This window comes from Strongyloides ratti, assembly GCF_001040885.1.
Source record: "Strongyloides ratti genome assembly S_ratti_ED321, chromosome : 1".
Lineage (NCBI taxonomy): Eukaryota > Metazoa > Nematoda > Chromadorea > Rhabditida > Strongyloididae > Strongyloides > Strongyloides ratti.
Genome location: NC_037307.1, coordinates 9281071 through 9306523, shown reverse-complemented (window position 1 = coordinate 9306523; position 25453 = coordinate 9281071). Strand labels below are relative to the sequence as shown.

Below are 25453 nucleotides of genomic sequence, written 5' to 3'. Positions count from 1 at the left end.
ACTTAAATAAAGTAAATGATTTTAAAATTTATTTTTTTATAAAAAGTTTAACAAAAAATCTACTACCAATTTTCCTAATGTTATTTTTATTTATTTATATAATAATTTTGTTTATTTATGTTAAAAAATTATCTCTAAAACTTTTGTTGAACTTTTTTTACTGTTTATCAACTATCAAATGCTCAAATTACTATATATTTAATTAATTTTTTAAAACCTTTTAAAATCTTTTATTTATTTTATTTTATTTTATTTTATTTTATTTTTTATTAATTTAGTAGTCATTGACTCTAAAAGAGATTCGTAATATTTTATGACATAAAATTTTTGAACTCAAAAAACATGATTATTTATAAAAAGTAAGAATTCATAATAATTTTTTGTTTGTATCAAAATGATGTAAAAGTATCAAAGATAAATGTTTTTTCTTCTGTGAAGTATCAAAATTACAAATTTATGTTTTTCATTAGAAAATTTTCCAAGTCATATTTAAGGTAATTTTTAAAAAAATTAATCAAAAGACATTTTAATATGACTTTTATTAACACATCTCGCATAGGAATTTTTTTTTCTTAATCTAATAATCGAAGACTGATACAAATCTTGAAAATATAACTACTTTCATAAAAAATTTTAGGAATTTTTTTTAACATGAAGGTGCTGATCTAGAAATTTGTAATAAAGATATAAACGATTTTAAAATACGATATACTATAACTTCATAAATAAATCCAATTTTTAAAAGTAACCTTAAAAATGTAAATATAGGTAAGAAATTATAATAAAGTTTCATAGTTCAATAATAATAAATTTAATTTTATATTTAAAAATCTTAATAACACTTTAAAAAATAACTATATTAAGATTCTGATTTAAGATTTAGTTTAAAATATAATTTAATACTTATTTGCGAAAAGATTCATTAAAAAAATCATGAAATTTATGTATTTTGACACAAACTCAATTTTTTTATATAAAAATTAATTATAACAATATTGTAAATTGTAACATAATAAAGTATTCGTATTATATATTTATTTTTTATATTATGAGTCATTCTTAGATAAATTAAGAAAATCTTAGATATATTTTAAAATTGCAATAAATTTTGACTGTAAAATCTGGTTAAAAAGTCATATTTTATTATATAATTTTTTAAATTTTATAATATATTTGTATGTCATTATCTTTTAACATCAAAAAAATGTAAGGTAAAATGATACAATTAACTAAGTAATTTATTTGTTTATTTCAAATATTTTATATAAATTGAAAAAAAAGCGATTGACAATTTGTTGAAACATGGCATTTTTCAGAAATGTAATTTCAATTGAAAAGTTGTATGTTAATAAAGATTTTTTAAAATTTATAATAAGAAATTATTGTTACTAAAGATTTAATATAAGAAACTATATAAAGAAATAGAAAATAAAATCTGCCATTTTTAAATGACAGGAATCTAATTTATAAATACCAAAAAAAAAATTTTCTAAATAAATTTAATGCATTCTTATATTCTATCATTTTTTGTATTTATTTATTTTTTTTGTATTATAATAATACTCTAGCATACTCTTAAATGTTTGTAAATTTTTATTACTTATTGAAATAAAATAAAAATAAGTTGATGATATGACAAATGTATATTATATTTAAAAAGTTTATCGTGTTAATCATTAATAATGAAAAGAATTTTTGTAGTTGAAATGTACAACAACTTTCTTTTTTTTTTTTTAATTTATCTTTAAAATAAATAATTGAAGAACACATATAATGATAAAAGAGTTGAAGTATTTTAAAGTTATGTTAACATTGATAGTAATTTATTTTAATTGAAAAATTTTTTGAAAAATTTATATTATATTAAAAATTTTACCTAATTACTAGATAATAATTTATTATCTTAATATATTTTTAGAAGAAAAAAAAAGGGAAGATAAAGTTATTAAACAGTGTGTATAATAAATCAAGTATAAAAATGTTTGTTCGTTATATGTTTTGTAAGTTTTTATTATTTAATTAAAAATTTTTTATCAAATGTAATAAAAATATATATAATTTGCTAATATATTAATTTTCAAGGAAATTTATTTATATAATAAAAAATAAATTTCTATATTTTAAAATTTAAAGGTTATTTGATTCTTCTTTTGTCAGTGAAATATAAGGTATCCATATATACAAATAAATAATTATAAATTATAGTTTAAATTTCCGCCAAATTTTTATTTTATTTCCCTATTAATAAGGAAAGAAAATGAAAAGTTAAGTTTTTCTAACAAAGTATCTTTGTGTACAGATGCTAGTAAAATTTATCTGATGGTAAAATCAAATAAAAATAAAGGTTTATAAATATTTTTAATCATTAAGACAGTATTTTGCACTTAAAGAATTACTCTTAAATAAATCTATTACATTCTTATATGTGTATTTTTTTTTAACTATAACATATTTAAAATATAACTAATTATAGTAATATCAATTATAATATTATTAAAATAAATAAAGACTGAAAAAATGTATTTTTATTTTATTAACAAACAATATAACAGCTATTCATTTTTAATAAAAATAAATCATACTCACAATTTTATTTTACAATGTTAATTCAGCTACATTTGTATATATATATATATATTTAAAGATACACAATTATTATCCATATTATCTTTTATATTATAATTGATGATTCTCCTATATTTGACCATATATATTTAAAAAAAAATTTTTTTTATTTTTATTTTTTTTATTAACAATCTATAATACCAAATTAATCTTTTCTTTCTTTTTTTTTTGGTTAATTTTAATGTTTATAAAAAAATATATATTGTTAAATTCTTATCTTTGTTGTTAAATTAGAATGTACTAAAATAATTTTTGCAACATTTCAGTTTCCTTTGTCAAAAACCATTATTTTTACTATTATTTAAATTCTATTTTCTTTTATATATTAACACACAATTATTTTTTTTAATATTAATACATTATTACTATTATTTTAATCTTTTTTGCTATTCTTAAAAGTTATACTAACAAAAAGTATACATTTTTTATTGTGTGAATTATACATAAAAGAAAACATTATTTATTTTTTTTTTAAAGTCAAAAAAAAAAATAAATTATGGAATGGCATACTCCTAAGTATGTTATAACATCAATGAAAAAATCACTGACAGATGAAGATTCAATATCTATTTTTGATAGTAAAGTTAGTAACATAAGAGGTTAGTTAATTATATTTTTATTACATTGATATAAGTAAAAATAAATAATTATAAAATATAGTAAATATATATTTAAAAATATAAAAAAAAAATGCAATCTATATATGTGTTGAAATTATCATTCATAATATTATATATATATATATATATATTTATAGTTTTATGAAATATAATAATTATAAAATTGATATAAAAAATAGCAATTTGGTGTTTAGTTTCTTATTAATCAGCTTATAAACAAAAAGAAATGATAATATAATAATAATAATTGTATTTAAAAAAAAAAGTAATATCCTATTGTTATATTTTGGTAAAAAAAATTGTCATTGATAAACAATGATTATTATTTAAAAACTACTTTATTATTAAATAAAAAAAAATTTTTTTTAAAAGATTTATAAATGATATATTTAAATATTCAAATGAATCATTAAATTATAACTTATAGAATTAATATGAATTATATAAAATGTTGTTTGATATATATTGAATAAAAGAGAAAATATAATATTATGCTTGAATTGTTCTATATAATATTATTCTTCAATAATATTAATTCAAGTATAAGCATCATACATATGGAAATTAACATACTACTATTATCTATTGAACTATTTCTCACCTTTTTATTACATTCCATTATCTTCAAAATATATAACTATTACAATAATGTTATAGATTACATTTAACATACTATCTTTAGTATGTACTAAACCACTAAATATGACGTTTGGCTAATATCATTCAACTAAAAATGAATGGCAAAGTATAGTGAAAGTGTAGAGTTAAACATTCATATTAAGTACACATATATATATAACTATATTTATAAATAATATAACTTATATTATTATTTAGATTCTTACTATAAATAATTTACATTTCTTTTTTTTTTTGCAAAAAAATTAAATATATTTTTTTTTTATTAAATAATATAAATTTTTTTATTTCAATTAAATTTTTATATAATTGTGACAGTATTATTAAGATATATAAATCATATTTAATCTTTTATTTATGTTTCAGATTATATTAAAAATGTTTATAGTAACTTTAGAAGTAATAAGATTCTGTTTATAAAACAAATATCTAATTGTTCTGTCAAATTAAGATATACTAACTAATTTACTTTAAATCTTCCTTAAATATAATGTAAATTAAATAGATTAAAAAAATATTATATTAGAAAATTATCATAGACAACATTTAATTTTATATAATTTTTCATTTTAGTATTTTATCAAGTTACTCACAATATAAATATATTTATTTTATAATTTAATAATATAAAAATAAACCTTTTATTAATTTTTATTTTTTTTTATTATATATATAAAAAAATATATAAAATATTAGGCAAACATATTATTATTAAGATTTTATTTATTTTAAAAAGAAGTATTGGTTGTATATATCTTATGAGTACATTCTTTAGTTAAACTTTAACATACTCTTATTTATATATTATAAGAATCAGTAACAAATTTATATATTTTTATCATATTAATTAATCATCTTTGTCTAATTATATATAGAAAAAGACCTACCGTCAAAAGGCATACTATAAAAAGATAATTTATTATTAATAAATGCCCTTACTATTATTTCTACAACTTGATATAAATCAAAGCTATAATATATCATATATTTTATCTAATCATATACAAGTTTATAAAAAAAGAAAAAATTTAAATACTTTTTAATAAATTTTATTTATTAATTAATCACTTATAAAATATTTGTCTAAAAATATATAATGTCTAAAAGGCGTATGCCATGTTGTTGTATACGAAATTATAAATGTAAGTTTAAATATATATATATATATATATTATAGAGAGAAAGATACCAAAAATTTCTTATACATATATAGATTAAAAATAAAATAAAAATATAAACAAGGCAATAAAAAAAAAAAAATTTTTTTTTTATTTTAATGTATCGTTGTTTTTTTGATAATTAATTTTGTTAAAAATAATATTAATAAAAAATTTTTTTAATTTTATTTAAAAAAAAATTAAAATAATAAATATAAAACTTTATGATTAATTATTAAAAATTTTTATTTATATAAAGAGGGGATAATTTTAGTGATTTCCCTTTTAACTAATCCATAAAAATATAAAATAAGGGTATATAATGTGCTACACAATCGATTTATAACTCTATTTATGTGAACATATATGCATATATTTTAAAAATATTATTTGAGGCTTTCCAAAAGAACTAGTTGTAATATTTTCTTTCTATTATTTTGATATTTTTAAAAATAAAATATATTTTATTGTAATAATAACAGTTAAAAATATAAAATATATTGAGGGTAGAAGACAATGAAAGTACAATGTGTTTACCTTTAAAATAAAATTTTCATTTTTATTCATTTTTCATCTTCTATTTCATTATATATACAATTTTTCTATTTTAATATTTGTAAGGTATTTCCTTACGAAATATTTTTGTAACAATAAAATAATAATAATTTGTTTTATCTTTTTTTTATTATTTTTTTTTAAATTTTAATCTTAAAAAAATAATAGTTAAATAGAATAAAGTTTATTTTAATATAATAAGTTATAAATTTTTAAAAAAAATACTTATTATATCATTTTATTATTTTTTTAAATAACTGTAAAAAAATGTTAGCAATAAATAATATGGAAAAAGTTTTTTTTTCTTTTATCACTCGATTTAAACAAGATTTATTATAGAAGAAAAAAAAAGAGTTTTAGTAGTTTGATGTATTAATCATTATAATTACAATCTAAGAATAAAAAAAAAAATATCTACCATATTTTGTAGTAATACTAATAGTATATATTTCATAACAATATTATTTTCATTAGTAATTTCCAATTATATTGTTTAAAATTAAATTATTCCCAGTTAGTCATTTGATATAAAATGATATGTTATCAAAAAATATTATTGTAAATATAGGTAACTTGTTATCAGTATTTTTTTTTTTAAGAATATCAATTTAACACTTAAATGATTTATAGCTTTTTTTTTAAAAAAGATTACTCAATAAATTTTGTTACAAAAGAATAAAAAATAGTTCTCAAAAATATTTTTATAATATATAGTTTTATGTTTACATATATATATATATACAATATAAAACAATATTGTTATTTTTAACAAATTTATCCTTTCTTCATTTTTATTTTTAAAAGTATATATTATATAAATGCCTTTGTTTTAATTGCAAGCAAAAGAATAATTACAAAAATTGTGTTATAATTATTTTTTTTTTATAAATGAATGTTTTGTTATGAAATATATTAAAATTTAAAAAAGTTTTCTTTAATTTGTATTAATATTGTATTATTAAGAATTTATCTATTATTGTTATTATAAAAAGTCTTATAAATATTATATATATTATTTATGATGTACTTTTTGTTTGGTACATTATTTAATCAAATGATAAAATTGTTAAAATTCTTTTATATATTTCAGACATCTTCTTTACCTTTAAATATATATAATATCATATTGAAATATAATTTTTTTTATTTAATGATATTTTTTTTATAGAAATATTCATAATATATATATTTTTTAAGTTACTTTAATTTATATTTATAACATGATTCTTTTTTTATTAATTAAGTGGATATTTTTTTTTTAATATAAATTAATTTTATCTAATCAACTTACTCCAAATGATGCGTTGATAATTTTATAAAGTCAGCTATCCAAAGTTATTTGAATTAATTTTTTATACAATAATTTATTTTAATCAACAATAAAATTATTTTATAAAATACAAGTATACATGCATTTTGTATTTACTTAGAAATTTTTAAGCTACTAGTTTCTTTAAATTTTACGATATTTTCTTAGAAAAGATAAAAAAAAAAAATTTGTTTTAAATGATGGATTTAATTATTATTTATCTCATTGTGATAAAATATTTTTTTTTCTATTAGTTATTTTATATAAATCAATCTTTATTACTAATAAAAAAAAAAGTATTTTTCAAATTATAATGCAACAATTGTTTATAAATATTTTATAATATAATAATATTAAAAATAAAAAAAGATTGCATGAATTTGATATATTCTTCATAATTATTAAATACATTTTGATTGTCAATTTAACTAGAAGTTTATATTAAAAATTTTTTTTTTTTAAAAAAAGAAATTGCTTGTTTATTTTATTTTCATGTACTTTCCATCTGTATTAAAATATTGTATTACTATCCAACTATCTTCTTATTTATCAGATATAATTATTTGGAGCAATTATTGATTTTTAAAATAGTTATATTGTAAAAATTTTTACTTGAAATATATTTGTAATTAAGGATAAATTTTAATTAACATAATATAAGTTATATTAAATAGTTAAAACTATTGATATATCTATATAGTACTGATAAAATTTACCAAAAACAATTATATTTTTTTATATTCTTTTTTAAGTATATACATTTTTTTACTATTTTAAAATATGCTACTGACTCATTATGAGTCACACTTTTTTAGGGCAAAAATGTCTACTAACTGCTATTTACTAGATGCATTTTATCACTAAACATCTTTTCACTCCTTTTTATATTTATATTTCATTTAGCAAGTAAACATTTCATCTTAACTATTTTTATCATACATTTTTTTTTATCATTTATTTTAAATTTTTATCTTATTTATGTTTCATGATTTTATTATATAATTTATTTTATAACATAAAATTTAAAATATATATATTTCTATTAAGTTATTATACTTTTATTTTTTTTGTCATGTAATTAAAGATAATTTATTTCTTTAGTTAAGAAAAGTGTGTACAAAGTTTCTTTTATTAGTTAGATGAATTGTTTAATGTTAATGTATAATAATTATATAAAATGCCATTCTAAGATATATGTCAACAGTTATAGTATCTTATATATGTTCCTGATTTTTCCCTCTTAAAATTATTATTACCTTATTAGAAATAAAGAAGGTGTCTGTTTAGATGATGCATACTTAGTTTGTTCTCTAAAAAAGTATTATAATTAACTTTTCTTATTTTTTTTTTTTAAAATCATTATTATATTAATAGAATTTTATTTATTTGGCCTAAAAATTAACTTAACAATGTTAATTTTTTAACTTGCTCTTTTATTTTATCATATCTATTACTAAAGTTAGTTTTATGTTATAAAATCCACTTCCGGATATGTTATTGTGTATTTTTAATACATCTTAAATATATTTAAACATGTTCTTTGGTTAATGAAATAACATATATTTGAAAAATTTTTAGTTGGTGATATCAAATGTTTCATTGTTTTCCACAATAGGGGGGAAACCTCTTTTTTACTATTTAAAATATTTTACCAATACAATGTCTACTTTTAAATTTTATTCTAATATTAAATATATTTTTAACTCAAACATTGAAAAGTTTAAACTTTGCTTTTTATCATCCCATTGATCATATTAAAAATTTTATTGAATGTATAATTTTTATGTTTTTTTTTTACAAAGAAAATCAGTTTTTAAAGATGAGAAAAGTACAATGAATAGGATAATAAATATTTAACAGACAAATAAAATTTTTCTAAAATCATTTAGAAAATTATTTTTCTTTAATTTGATTTAAAATACCATTTAATCTATTGTTGTACTTTTGACATCCCTTACAATGAAATAAAAAATGATTAATATAAATTTCTATAAATTTTTTATCATTTTAAATTTAACAATTAGAAGATAACTTTTAAAATAATAGTAATTTTTATTTATTAAAGTTTTAAATATTTTGATATAACAAAAGTATATACAGTTATTATGTATTAAGATAGTTTCCTCTATCTTATATTTGCAACCCTTGAAATTATTTTAAAGTACTTATAATATGTTAACATTTTTATGTTCTATGTAAAAGTATAAGAATAATAGTTAATAATAAAACAGTCAAGTTATCTTAAAATTTAATAAAAAAGTATTTTTCATGTAAGTGAAAAGATTATAATTTAGATATTTTATGATTTATTTCTTTGATATTTATCTATTATTAAATAATAATCTATTTTTAATTTATTTTACATTTAATCAATTATATAAATTTTTTAAAAATAAAAAAAAAAGATAAAATTTGAAGATACATATATTGGTTAGTAATATAGTTCTTATAGTTTTGAGGTAAAATTTCTTTTTGTAAAAAGATATGTCTAACACTTCATTTTATTGACAAATGAAACATTTACTATTCATAAAAATTTTTATTATTCTTTTATTAAATTCACATGTAATGATAGTATCATAATATTTTTCTTATCATCACAAGGAATTATTTTGTGTGGTAGTTTATCTTTATTATATTTAATTACAAAAATTTCTTCTATTTATTTTGTTATTCTCACATTTTTTTTTATTGGAGAATCAATTTAATATTATATTTTTTTTTCTAATTTGTAATTATATTATCTAAATTTATTATTATCATTTTTTGGTATTGTTTTTATTTGTTAGATTTCAAAGACTATCTTCTATTTATCATTATAAATTAATAGTAATATATTAATGTATTATTACTTTATTATTTATATTCTTTTTTTTTTTTACTTTCTATTTGTCATTCAGTTTTTGATTTATATATTTTTTAAATCAAAATTGTTTTGTTTTAGCTATCGAATTGAAAAAAAAAGGTTAACAAAATTAGAGTTGTAAAAGAAACAACGATACTTACAACAATAAAAGTTGTCTTAAATAAAATTATTAAAATAAGTAATAAAGCGCTACCTGGATCGCGAAAAGTCCAGTGAATAAAAACAATTTAAAAAAAAATTGTTACTTAAATTTTGTTTAAAAAAAAAAGTTTTTAATGAAAAAAGCTGTACAAAACTTTTTTTCTCCCGTCTTACGCCATGTTTCAGATGAACATGAAAAGACACAAAAAAGTACATTTACAAAATGGATAAATTTTCATTTGGAAAATGTAAGTTTAAAAGTAATTTTCAACATATAATATATTTAAATAATTTATATTTTAGCATTCATCAGCTTCTCGAGTTGGTGACTTATTTGAAGATCTTCGTGATGGAGTGTTGTTGTGTAAATTAATTGAGGTGTTGACTGGTGAAGCATTGTCGGTGAATATGAGTCGTACACCTAAACGGGTTCACTTCATTTCAAATTTAACAACAGCACTTTCTGTTCTTAAAAGGAGAGGACTTGATTTGATTAATAATAATCCAACTGATTTAGCTGATGGAAATCCTAGAATTGTACTTGGTTTAATATGGCAGATTATTTTACATTTTCAAGTAAGTTATTTTACAATATTACAATATTATTATATCTCAAAGATCATATTTAAATAGTAATAAATTTATGTTTGTTAAATACTTAAAATAAATCTTATAGTTATTAGGAGGACGTATGTCATAAACATATTTTTCATTGAAATATTAATAATCATAAATTATTTTTATTACTTTTTTTGTAGATTGAATCAAATTTACGTCAATTACATGATTTGCAAGGGGAAATGGTTCCTTCTACTTCTAAACAAACTACTTCAATTAGAAGAAATTTCCGTGAAGGGCTTTCTCCACAAGTTGGAAGAAGTAGTTCTACTTTAGAAACAACACCCAAAAAATCACCTTCATTTTTGTCTAGAAGTAGTAAGACACCAATTGATAAAGTTATGTTAAAGTGGGTTCAATCTCAAATTGGTCCAGAATATGGTATAAGTGTAACTGATTTTGATAAGTCATGGAGAACAGGTCTACCATTTTTAGTTTTAATTCATAAAGTTAGAAAAGATTTAGTTGATATAGAAAAGGCTAAAAAACAATTACCAAAAGATAATATTCAATTGGCTTTTTATTTGGCTGAGAAACATTTAAATATAAAACCCCTATTGGATGTTGATGATGTGTTATGTGAAAAACCTGATAAAAGATCTATTATCACATATGTATCACAATTTATGGCTAATTATGAAGAGAAAGAACGTGAAAATAATTTTAATAAAAGTAAAGGAGAATCTTATTTGAAAAAACCGTCAAAAAGATTAATTGTTAAGATTATTGAAACAAAAGAGTATCATGAAATAATTACTTGGATAGAAAAGATAATTAAAGAAATAGAGCATGAAAAGGTTACTGATAATAAAAAGAAAGCTGAAATTGATATATATAAAGAGTATAATAAATATCATGATTTACGTAAAGTGTTCCTTGAAAATCGTGAAACATATGAATTAATAAAAAAACATAGAAAACAACTTTCATCTGAGGATTGGTCAAAAATAGAAGGTAACTGGAAATATATTTCTGAAAATATTCATGAAAAAAGTATTGTTTTTGAGAAAGAGCTACCAGAACCATTATCATCAATACATTATTGGTTAGGGGGTGCTGAAAATCTTGTTAATTTACGCCTTGACACAGAAAATTTATCTGGAAGTGAAGGTTTAAAAAAGATTAATACTACAATTGAAAAATTAAAATTACATTTTTCAAATTATGGTACACATTGTCAAAGATTTGGTATTGTTTATGAAACTGGTAAAGCTGAGAAAAAAACTGTTAACAGAGAATTTTTAAATAAAATGAAAAATCGTTTAGATAATGTTAAAAATGATTATGATGAAACTATGGAAGGTTTATTGTTACTTCAGGCACATTATATGATTCTTAAGTATATTGAAGAGTTAAATGGAAAAATGGATTTATGGAGAGCTGGTGATTCTTTAAATTTAGTTAAAAGATGGTTAAAAGAATATAGAAATGAATCTGCAACAATGCCTGAAAGAATTATTGATAATTTACTTGAAGAATACAGACATAGGATTCCAAAAACTAAAAAAGGTAAAAGAGAAAAGGCATTTGCCTTCTTAACTGATGCACAGGATGGTTCAAAAGAACTTATTGAAAGATTTATTTCTATGAGAGAATTACTGGAATTATTATATAAATATTGGAGTGAATTTGAAGATGAGGTAATTGTATTTGATAAACATTTAGAAAGATTAGAAAATTTAAAAGCTTTGGCATTAGATGATGAGGCATTAGAATCATTAGATAAAATTGAAAAATTAGGACAAAATATTAGTGAACAAAGTGTAGCATCAGGTAGAGCTGCAATTGGAAGAAGATTAGAAGAGATACATAAACGTATAAAGTTCATAAGTAAGAAACCACAATCTATTGGAGGAAGACTTGTAGTTGATCTTACAATTGAACCATCAATAAAATCATCTATATCTGAGAAATCATATATATCTCAAAGTACCACATCAATGAAAATACCCAATCTTCCTAATTTGAAATTTTCATCAGATATAAATATGGCAAAAGTTAAAGATTCTTCATTATATAGATATATTCAGAAGACAAGACTTCTTCTTACTCAAAGATGTGATAATTCAGCAGACTTGGAATCATTATTAATGGATCTTAAAAAATGTGAACAAGAAATTATTGTTTATGAAAGAATGAAGAATCAATCTTTAGAAAATTTACAAAAAAGTGATAAAAAAGAATTGAATGTTGTATTTAGTTCATTAAAATCAAAATTACCATGTAAAATTGAAAGAATTGAGGAAATACTTCCAAAAGTTAAATCAATTGAATCATATTTTGATCAATTGATTGATTGGTGCCATAATCATGATTTATCATCAACAATGGGAAAATTATCAATTAATGAAAGAGCTGGAATTTTATTATCTATTGAAAATATGTTATGTATATTGGAGAAACCTGAATATGTAGAAATTTTTGATACAAGAAATCTAAGAAAACACTTTTTAGGAATCAAAAACAAATTTAAGGTTTGTTTTAATAGTTTATTTTTTAAAACTGTGTGTAAATTTATCATACCTAATTTTAATAATATTTTGATAAACAAATCTAATATAAATATTTTAAACCTGTGTTCGTGAGCGTGAAGTAATATCTTTTGACACTTTATTACAGTACTATCTAAAAATAACCTTAAAATACCAATATTTATAAATATTCACCAAAGTAACATTGTAAATATTTGACTTTAACTGTAGTCTTTTAATTAATTTATGATGGTTTAAAGTTTTAATTTTTATGACATGTTCAATTACCGAATACGTTAATGTTAATATATTATTTATGTACTAATATTAAAGAAATGTTAAGGTGATTATATATTTACATATACTTATTTGCATGCATTTATATAACATTAGAAATAAAAGATTAATATGTATTCATTATTACATAGATATGATATGTGTATGTTATGTTAAAAAAAAAATATTTTGTGATGTGATTTAAGAAGACAAGATATATGAATTAATAAAAATAAATAAAAATTTCAGTTAGTTGAGACACATTTTATTGAGATTCACATTGAAATTGTGGAGACACAAATTTTAACCTTTACAAGACTACGCTCAAAACAAAAACAGGTTAGATTTTTGAAGGTTTTAAATAAATTTTTCTTTTTTACTTTTTATACTGTAAAACTTTTTAATGTTTTACTTATATAAAATCGGAAAAAAAATAATAAATAAAAATAAATATTATAAAAATTTATTACATTTAAATATAAAATTATTAATGCAATATATTTAATTTAAGAATACTGAGCGTGAAGCAATTCAACAAGTTATAAATGACATTGAAAAGGCAAAAGAACATGGATTTATATCTGAAGATAGTATACCAGAAGAAAAACTTTATATTATAAAAGAACAATGGAGAAAAACTACATTAGATGATAGTACACAAAGTGAAGGTAGAATAAATGATCTTATAAAAAGAAAAAATTTAATTATTAATCGTAATGAAAGAAGTGTTCAAGAAATTAAAGGATCAATGGTTGAAATTGATATGATAAATGAAGCAATTCAATTACATCTTGATGGAAAAAATAATTCTCAAGTTGAAGAGATAGAAAAAGAATGGTTAAAAAAGAAATATCATTTATCCAATCTATTGAAAATAATTAGCTCATTAAATGATATTGAAAATAAGTTAACTGTCGAGGAAAAACCAATTATTCTTGATCAATTATTTAATCAACTTGATTTAATTAAGAATGAAATTAAATTAAGTGAATTAAATAAATGTCCCATTGAAGAGGAAACAAAAAATCGTATTTGTATTCTTTATAATTTACTTCAAGAAAAACATCGTTTAGCCTATGAAACAAATTATGAAGAATTGATGGATCGTTTAGATAAACTTTTATATACAGTTGAAGATGATTTACCAGTAGCTTCAGTTGTTATTAAAGTATGTTAATTAAAAATTAAAATATTTAATAATATTTATAAAAAAAAAAAAAATTTAGTATGTAGGTATATTTATTTACTTTATTTGTCAAGGGTATAATATTTCTATCTTGTTAACAACTTAAAATTATTTAATTGCAAATTTTATGATATTTTTAAATATACAGTTAAAATAGATAATATTATACAAAAATTTTTTATTGTTTTTTTATTATAAAAAAAAAATTTTTTTTTTATTATTATTATATTATTAATAGATTGTGTAGGATCAGTTTAGTTTGAATAGTAGTTAGTTGTGTAAAGCTATTTTTATGCAAATATTTAATTTTACTACATATCTATATTTTTAATCACATTAATAATTTTATCAATTATTAATGCTAATATTGGCAATATTTTTTCGATGACTAAATTTTTAACTGTAATAAATTACTAAAAAGTTTTTAATAAAACTTATAACTGGTTTTTTTTTTTCTTTTTATTAAGCATTTTTACTCTCATCCATTTTCAATTAAAGATAAATTCATAAGATGATACATAATATGTGTATATTTATATATATATTTTTATATATGTAATTATGAAAGAGTAAAATGGCGTTAGTTTGTATATTCTTTCTACTACTAAATGTTTCTAACTATATAATATGATTGCACTATATTGTTGATCACGTAAAGTATATAAATATCTTTTGATTCTCTAGAATTTAGGGATATATTATATAACATATTTATTTTAAGAGTAAATGATAGGCAATAAGAAAATTAATATATAAATATTATATTAGTTTTTAAATTATTTCAATATATAAATAATGCTATAAAAATTGTATCACAACATGTTTTTTTTTTACTGGAGCATATGTGTTTTTATATAGTTCAAAGATTTGTTTTTTTTAAATTAAATTTCTAAATTTTGAATGATGGGTGTTATTGGGATAGGTAATTGTTGAGATATAAAAATAATTTTAAATACGTTCTTTATAGTTTGTTATTATAATTATTTGTATACTATAGATTATAGTTGCATGTGATTATTTGTATTTTACTATATTTTAGAACATCAACACATATGATTAAGTTTTATAGTATAAACAGTAGTATTATTTATAAATATATATATATATATATATATATATATATATATATATAAATTATCAATGTATTTTTTTTTTATTAAATCAATATAAATCATTAAATTAAAAAATTTCAGTTTTTATTTTTTAACAATACATGAGAATTAAACATAGATTAACTTTTATACTTAAAACTAATAAGCTTATATTATATTATCAAATGGGTATTTTGAGAAACTTCCTTTTTTTTATTTCGTATTATGTGAAATGATATATGTGTTCAAGAACATGTTCCGTTAAAATACTAAGCTTATAGTTAATTTTTGCACAAATACCACAGATCATTCCAGTAAATTTGTTAATCATTTCGTAATTTTGACTGTTTCAACTTTTTTAAAATGATGTAAACAATATATTGAAAGGAGGGGAAAATATTAACCTCATTGCCATTTCATTGTTGTATGTAAACATTTCTGATTGTCACATCTTATTCTTTTTCTGTATTACTAATATATATTCTGATTAATCATTCTTTACTGTTGCATAATATGCATTCCCATGAGGAATGTTATATTTTATACTTTTTATATAAAAAAAAAGTAATCATATGAATTATTTTAACATAAAATTTACCTTTTTTTTTAACATATCCTATATTTATTAAATCTATGAGCATTATAAAAAAAAATTATTTTATTACTTAATTCTACTTTTAAAATTTTTTTATTTTAAAAAAAATATAACCTTTAACTTTAATTTTTTTTTGTCACTATCATAAGATCATTTTAATTTGATTATAATATTTTAAAAAATAATCTAAATTGATATTCTATTTTAAAATAAAATATCTTTTTTTTTCCACATATATAGTCTTAAATTAAATTCTTTAAAATTTATTAATAACATCAAATTTACAAGAATGATTGATTAATGTATAAAAAAAAATACAAATAAAATAAAATATAAACTTTTTACTGTAGTAATATAATTATATAATGTTTTATATAAACTAAGAGAATTTTATATCTTATAATTATAAAATATTTCACCCTATAAAATTTTTTCCCTTTTAAACTTGTTAATAATTGTTATATAGTTATTAATTTTTCACCTCATTCAAAAAGTTATACATATATTTTCATGTTGATTTAAACACAATCTTGTTTGAGAATGTTTCTCCAGTTCAAATATTTTCTTAAAATAATATCATTTAAATTTCGTAATACATTTGTTGACATTGTTGGAGAAATATTAAGAAAATGTAACATTTGAAAGTAAATATTAATAATTATCTTTATTATTTGATAATATTTGAAAGAATTTAGATGGATTTTTTTTTTTAAATTAATATTTTGCTTATAATAAAAATATAAAAGGAAGTACATTTTATTAACATGATAATTTTTATTTATTGTACACTATATAATATGATATGTTAATATTTATTGATAACAAAAGTATTCATAATCTTAAACATTATATTATAATCAAATATATTAAAATTACTTTTTTTGTCAAAATAAATATATTTTTGTATGACGTTCAAAGATATATTAATTATAAAAATATTAACTATTTTTTTGTACTTTTATATTATTTTGTACCAATTAATGTGTATTAAATTTTTTTTTTATATTACTATTTTTTTATTATAAAATTTATGCGCATAAGTATGTTAAAGAAAAAGGCAAAAGAGTAAGGGCATTTTTTAAATTAAGAATAATGTTTCTAGTAAATTTTATTTGTTACAAATTCTTTTCTTTACCCAATAGGAACAAAATTTCAATGAAATTTTATTTGATTGAAGTAAATTTTTTTTTTTTTTTTTGATTATTTTAAATTACCTCTTTTATTATTGTTACATAAATGTGAGATTTTATATATAATAATATTCTTAAAATCGCATTTTAAAGATTGATACCTTTAAGTAAGCTATTGATAATAATATTGTGTTCAATAATCTAAACGTAATATATATATATATATATATATATATGTAACATAAAGTATAAAAATATATATATATATATATATTTTTGAATGAGTGTAAATTGCTTTTTCATTTCTAGTATAAAATTTATCTATGCCCATCTTTTTTAATTTTATTAAAAATATATATTATTTAACTTAAAAATTTATTTATAATTTTTAAAATTACACTTTGCCAAGAAGATACATTTTTATATATCAGTTTTAAATTTGAATATAAAAAAAAATTGTGTAATTTTGATTTATGCTCCTCTAAATTAATTTTTTTCCTTTAAATGTATGTTTATTATGAATAATGTTGGCAATAGAAATAGTTGTGTTAATACCTATACAAAGCATGTTAAAGTATTTTTTAGTAATGTCCTTGAAAAAAGAAATATACTAAAATAGTATATACTATAATAAAAATATGCGAAACATATATAAAATTTTTTTTTTTTTTAAAACTCTTTAACAATAATAAAAAAAAATTTAACTATGTAAAATAAATTTTTTTAAATGAATATTCATATTATAAATATATATTTATAATATTATAATGACAATTATTGATAATTTTTTAATTTATAATGTATAATTTATGAGTATTATTTTAGGCTATTGCACAAGAGGCTGCAGAATTTTATCGTCACGAACCTAAAGATTCAATTTCACATTCGAGGAAAGAAATCTTATTAAAAAAGGTTACTACTACAGAGGAAGTGTTACGTCGTAAGATGGAATTTTTCACACGACTTCAGCATTTGTATGATGGTATTTCATATATACGTCAACAAAATATCAATTGGAACAACATAAAACTTTCAGAAGTATGTTTTTTATTTTAATTTTTTTTTTAAATATATTAAATAATTTAAGGTTGATGATGTTGAACATGAAATTGATATAGCACTTAGTAAAATTCATAACGAATACGAGGGAGATGTTGAGTTTCTATCAAAAGAGATAGAAAATATTCAAGGAAACTTTTTTCAACTTGAATGTGATCGTGTCAAAGAAAAGTATGTTAAAAAAAATATTTATTTTATAATATTATTTATTTTTAGATTCCGTTTACTTGTTTCACAATTATGTCTAATATGTGAATTAATGAAAAATAGAAAAGCATTTCTTACTAAATTTCATGAGCTTAGTAGATTTGCTAATACATGTCAAAATAATATTAATAAAATGATTACTTACCAGGTAGAAGAAAATGTATCAGAAGAAAGAAAAAAATCACCCATTCTTCTTGATGTATGTGTTATATATTATAAAATAAAAGTTTTTATTAAAAATTTTGTTTAATTTTTTTTAGACTAAAGAACTTAATGATATGTTTACCGCTCTTGAAATACAGGTTGATGATGTAATAACGGCACAACATTTAGCTCAAATGATAATTGAAGATTATACTCCAGAAAATTTAATCGGAAAACTTAGAATAACAGCGGGATATGAGGGTGGAGTTTCTGATGACGCAAAGTTATTAAAAACTAATGCTCTTATTACAAAGATAAAATTAATTCTTGGAAATGATATTAATAATGAAGGATCTAAAGTAAATGATATTACATGGTTAGAAACGTATAAATTTATTCAATATCATATACGTAATGGTTTAGAAGAACATGGTTTAATTAGTCAGTTAGAATCACAATTAAAAGAACCTGATTCATCAAAAGAAAATGAAAAAACTCTTAATATTTTTAAAAATCAATTAGAAGTAAGACAAAAATTAAGAAATGATTTAATAGATGATGCTATAATGAGATTTATATCGCAAGCTGGCAAAGAATTTAAAAGAATTGATGATGAAATAGACATGAATATTGCTGATGATGACTACGAAAGAATTAAAAAATTAGAAGAAGGTGATTGGAGAGAATGGAAAATTCTTGTTTCTGATATTGAAAAACTTTTGGATAATTCAATGTGCAAAACTGTAAAAGATAAATATAGAAATAATTTTGTTGATCTTGAAAAAAATGCTTTTACTCTTGATGCCAAGTTATCAAAATATAAAAAAGAAAAAGAGGAATCTTTAAGCAAACAAAACAAACTTATAAAACGCCTTCCGGCTTTTGGTAGATGGTTAGAATTAGCTGAAGAAGATATTGATAGTATTAATAGTATGAGTGATTCAATGAGTCCTGTAGAAAAAGCTAAAAATTTAACACAAATGAAAGATAAATTTGTATATCATATGCCATTGGTTAAGAAACTTGAGAAAATTCAACTTTATGATCCAGATCAACGTAAACTTGCAGAAAAATATTGCCTTAAATTCCGTCAGCTCCTTGATAAAATGAATTCAATTGACATTCCGGATGCACATTACATTCCAATAAAAATTGAATTTGAAAAAGTTTTGACACCAGATTCAACATTATCAGAAAAAGATTTTCATGATATTCAACATCTTAGATATACAGGTAAAGAAGATATTCCTTCAACATCATATAATGATATCGAAACAGAGCTTACTTCAGTAGAACATGAATTATCTTCACTTGAATATATGAAACCAACAACAAATACCGGTGTTACACATTATTTAAGAGATGGAATAGAAAATGAAATAGAAAATATAACAAACACACTTTTATCTATATATAATGGCATAGATGTTATTAGAACATATTATGCTTTACCTAGTTTAAAATCATTACCGGAAGCTATAATAGATTATGAAAATTTAGTAAATTATCTAATGAAAATGAAAGAAATAGCAATAGATTTAGAAAAAATTAAAAGTCATCCAGGAATTATTCCACTTCTAGAAACTCTTCATGAGCAAATTCGAGCTACAAATAATACTAGTGAAGCTTTGAAACGAGAAATTGAAGATGAACAAGAATTACAGGTATATTCCAATGAAATTATGAATGATCTACGTGGATTTGAAGAAAAAATCAAGATTGCAAAAGAGGATCCTAATCAAATATTTGATTCTTATGAAGTTGATCAAACATTAAATAAACTTGGAAACCAGATAAGTGAATTGAAAAAACGATATAATCAGCCAAGATTCTTTGTTATTAGTTCTCTTCATGGATCTGGAACTACATCACCTACTAGAAGAAAGAAATTTGTAATGAAAATTACACAAACAGTTACTACAATAATCAAAGTAATTGAACAAGGGCAAAAAGATTTAACAGCTATTGATAATTCAATGCCTTATATTATTACTGATGAAGAATTACAAATGTTAAGAAATCAGCTTAAAGAATTGGAAGATATGTTACAGCAAGGTGAGGTTATGGCAAAGAAATCTACTAGTGACCATAGTAGTAATGAGCAAAGTAGATTACCATCAGAGGAAATTTCTCCTCAACCTATAACTGTAAAGACATACGAAACTGTCATTACAGAAACTGTCACAAATATAGAACCGGATATAGAAATGTTACAAAATAAAATTCCATTTGAAGAACTCGATGATGGAACAATTATTGAGATTGTTACTACAGAAATTGTAGAAGAACCTTCAATCTCAGAGTCTCCTGAAATTGAAATTATTGATAATGAAATACAAAAAGTAACATCTCCACAATATGAAATTATCACTAAGGAAGAAATTAAGGTTGATGATATTGATGAGGAAACTATAAAAGAATTAGAGGATATTAATAATTTAAACAATGAATATGATAAATTAGATAAAGTAATGGATAATCCAGATAATGATATTAAAAAACAAGATAAAAATTTAACACAAGAACACCAAGCTATAGTTGAAGCAAGAAAAGTTGTTTGTGATAATGCTAAAGCTTATGAAGCAGCTATACGAGCTGAAAAAGAAAGATTACTTGCAAATGAAAATAATGACAATAAGATATCTTCTCCTCAATCTCAATTTGATAAACCATTGGAAGTTGGTATTAGTGACTTACTTATAGAAAAGTCAATTGACGAGGAAACTAAATCAGAAAAACCAAGTGAATTGGCAACAGAATATGATAATTTAACTAAAGCTATTGAAAATCTTGAAAAAACTATAAGCGATGATGATAAAGTTTATCAAAATGTAATTGAAAAAACTGCTGATGCCATTAAAGAATTTGATAGATTGTCTAATGTAATCTCAGATATTGAAAAAAAAACAAAGGAAGATGAAAAAAAAAGAAAAAGAGACATCAAAGATACAAAATTGGCACAGAAAATTGTTCTTGACAATGGTATTAACGAATTAGCACATAGAGAATCAATAAGAGAAAGCATTGCTCAAAAACAAGAAGATGATACTCTTAAAGCGAGACAAAAATTAAAAGAAGAATTTGCAGAAGCCGAAAAAGTAGCAGCTGAAAATATGAAAATAAAAGAAATAGAAAACACTATAAAAAATCTAATTACTTCAACAATTGATGAAAGAACAATTGATAATATTGAAAACAATTTAATCAAATTACCTCCGGATTCAATTATTTACCAAGATTTAAAAAAGAGAACTGATGAAGTTAAAGATAAATATAATGAAGTCAATAAAATAAAATCGACATTAGATGAAGTTGGAATATCCATAAAAAATATAGAAAAAGAAGAAGAAGAAGAAGAAAATATCCCGCTAATCGAACAGATATCTTCAACAAAAGATAAATTAAAAAAATTAAATGATCAAATAAAACCAAAAATAGATTCATTAATTTTTATCGAAATTCCAGAAGTTAAAGGTGATATTGAAAAAACAAGAAAAGAATTAGATGAAGTTATTAACAACCTTAAAGACAATTTAAAAAATAAAGAAGAAAACATAAATAATCTTAATGATGCTAATAATTATGCAAATGAAATTGCAACTCTTATAGAAAATATATATGATTCAGAAAATATTTTAAATCCAAAATATAATTCAGATTATTTAAATAAATTTTTAAAAAATATTGAGGAAAAATTAAGTAAACTAAAAGACATTTCATTAGAAAAATTGCCAGAATGTGATAAAGAGTTTATTAAAAAAATAATTGAAAATAACGAGAAAAAAATTAGCAACATTAAAAATAAAATTCAAGATTTAGAAGAAAAATGCGAAAAAATAAATAATTTAGAAAATGCAAAATCTAAATTGTTAAATAATATTGATAAAGAATCTGTCAGAGCAGATGAGTTAATCAAAAGATATAACGAAGCACAGCAACCTTTTGAAACTTCCGAAAGTGATTTACAAAAAATAAAACAAATTTTGAACAATCTAAATAATATAATAGTAGAAAGTAAAGAACTTATAAAAAATCATGACGAGCAACAACTTTCAAGTGCAGATATCATTAATTATGTTGATAAAAACAATGTTGTAATTAATGATCTAAAACAACTTAAAGAAAAAATAGAATCTGATTTAGAAAAAGAAGGTAATTTGATAAAAGAAAAAGAGAAATTAAATAATAGTCTCAAAAACATTATCATTAAAGCAAATGAAGTTCTTGAAAAAGACTCAAAACCAGATGATTTAGATCTAATTCAAAAAGATATATCTAATCTTCAAAAACAGTTGGATAATGCTATGGATATAAGTGAAATTCCACTTGAAGTTCTTCAACACTCTCCATCTTCTGATGTTTGGGATCTTAAAGACCGTCTTGATGAAATTGCTTTTGCACTTGCTCATCAAAAAGAAGATGCAAAAAAGAAAATGAAACTTCAAAAAATTGCTTCTGATATTTCTGACAATGTAAAAGAGATTCAAAATAAAATTAATGAAGCGGAAAATATTGAATCTAATCCAAATAGTTCAATAGATGATTTAAGAAAAACATCAACTAATCTTAAAAATATAAAGTTTGATCTTCTACCAAAATTAGATGAAGAATTTAAAAAGATTCCAACAACACCAGAAGTTGATGGTCTTCGAAACAAAATTCTTCAAGAACAATCAAAACTTGTTGAAGATTTGAATAATGCTGAATCTGCAATTGAAGAACGTATTAATTCTATAGATGAATTAGATGATCTTGTTGCAGAAACTGATATGAAATTGGATAGTATCATTAAAAAAATTGATGAAACTCCAATTTATGATATTGATGAAATTTTGAAAATTGAATATGAAGATATTATTCCCTTAAATGATATTAAAGAAAAAATTAATGAATCTGTTGATCGTGCCAATAAGAAACATTCACCTGAAGTAGTTGATATATATAATAAATTAAATGATGTTTTACAAAAGTCAGTTGATAAGAAGAAAAAAATTGAAAAAACAATTGAAGATCAACATAAAGCAGCTGAAGAATTGGCGGAAGCTGAACGAAAAGCAGCCGAAGAATTAGCAGAAGCTGAAAGGAAAAATCTTGAATCTCAAAAACAAATTCAAGAAGAAATTGAAAAACTTGTTGTTGCACCAATAAATGAAGAAAATATTAACATTATTAATGAAAAATTATCTCAACTTCCAGAAGACTCACCAGTTTATAGTGATTTGAAAAATAAAGCAGAAGAAGTAAAAGAAAAAGTTGAAAAAGTTAAAAATATTATGAATACGATAAAAAATATTGACACTAATTTGGAAACTATTATTGAATTACCAGAAGAAGAGATTCCACTAATAGATAAAGTAAATTCTTTAGAAAGTAAAATAGATAAACTTGAAAATGAAATTAAACCTAATATTCTTGCAATAACTTTTTCTGGTGTTTCAGAAATTGATGATAATATTAAAAATAAGCAAAAAGAAATAGATGATTATATTCAATTACTTAAAAATATGTTAGAAAATTATAAAATTAAACAAAAATCATTAGAAGATCTGGATAAATATCTTCATTGTGTTTCTGAAATTGATAAATCAACTGATTTGCCATTGGATATGAAAAATAGTGAAAAAACTAGAAATTATCTTGCTGAACTTTATCAAAAATTACAAGACGTACTTGATAATCTGAAAACAATGCCTACTGATCATTTAGATGAAATTTCAAATAAAAAATTAGAAGATGGTATTAAAGTCGTTGAAAATAACATAGAAAAAATTCTTAATGATATGAGTGATTTAGATAAATTTGATGAAGAAGTTAAATTATTAAAAGAAAAAACAGATTCATTTATTTTATCGCTTGATAATAATACTGAATCCATTGATAAAATTTTAAATAGATACAAAGATACTCCACAAGAATATGAAGTTGCAATAGAAGATGTTGAAATTGTTAAACCATTGTTTGCAAAAATTTCAACAATGATTGAAAATAATAATGATATTATCAGAAAACTTGATGAAAATGGAATAACTACAGATATATTATTAGAAAAATCAAATAATTTAAAAAATAAATTAATTGATTTACAAGCATTAGAAAAGAAAATTTCTAATGATTTAATTCGTGAAAAAGAATTAATTTCTAGAAAAAATGATTTAGAACCAAAAGTGTATAGTTTGGCTAATGAAATAAAACAAACACTTGAAAACGATTTTACACCAGAATTTTTAACATCATTAGAAAAAGAAATTTCTTTATTACAAAATAATATAAATTGTGCAATTGATGATTCAGAAATTCCTCTTAATGTTGTCATTCATTCACCTGCTTCCGATATATGGTATCTTAAAGATATTTTAGATGATGGAGCATTATCTTTAGTCGATGCTAAGAAAATGTTGAATGATAAATTAGAATTACAAGAAGCATGTGATAAGATTGAAAAATTAACAAATGAAGCAAATGAAATAGTTAAAAATGTCATTAATGTTACTTATGATCCAACAAGTAATAGTAATAATCTTTACAATGCTTTAGAAGATATAAAACATATCTTTGACAATATTTTACCAAATATTGAAAATAATATAGAAAAACTTTCAAAATCACATGAATTAGAAGATCTCAAAAATAAAGCATTTATTGAAAAAGAGAAATTAAATAATGAAATAAATAATACGAAAAATAAAATTGAAGACCGTCTTGGTAGTATGAAAGAATTTGATAATTTAGCAGTTTTATTGAATGATAAAATAAATAATCCAGGT

The 25453-nt window shown here is 20.1% G+C and overlaps 1 protein-coding gene across 1 annotated transcript in view; it reads left to right on the top strand.

The window, feature by feature from the left end:
* Window positions 1-10046: 10046 nt before the first annotated feature.
* Window positions 10047-25453, top strand: part of SRAE_1000288400 (Spectrin beta chain, erythrocytic) — a gene marked incomplete at both ends in the record, with an annotated part of 35060 nt that continues 19653 nt past the window's right edge. Inside the window, 9 exons of the mRNA XM_024650012.1 lie at window positions 10047-10160; window positions 10216-10488; window positions 10671-13004; window positions 13527-13616; window positions 13789-14445; window positions 18105-18317; window positions 18367-18509; window positions 18555-18744; window positions 18806-25451. Of these exons, the coding sequence (XP_024503832.1) occupies window positions 10047-10160; window positions 10216-10488; window positions 10671-13004; window positions 13527-13616; window positions 13789-14445; window positions 18105-18317; window positions 18367-18509; window positions 18555-18744; window positions 18806-25451 (10660 nt within the window). The remainder of the gene's footprint in view (window positions 10161-10215; window positions 10489-10670; window positions 13005-13526; window positions 13617-13788; window positions 14446-18104; window positions 18318-18366; window positions 18510-18554; window positions 18745-18805; window positions 25452-25453) is intronic.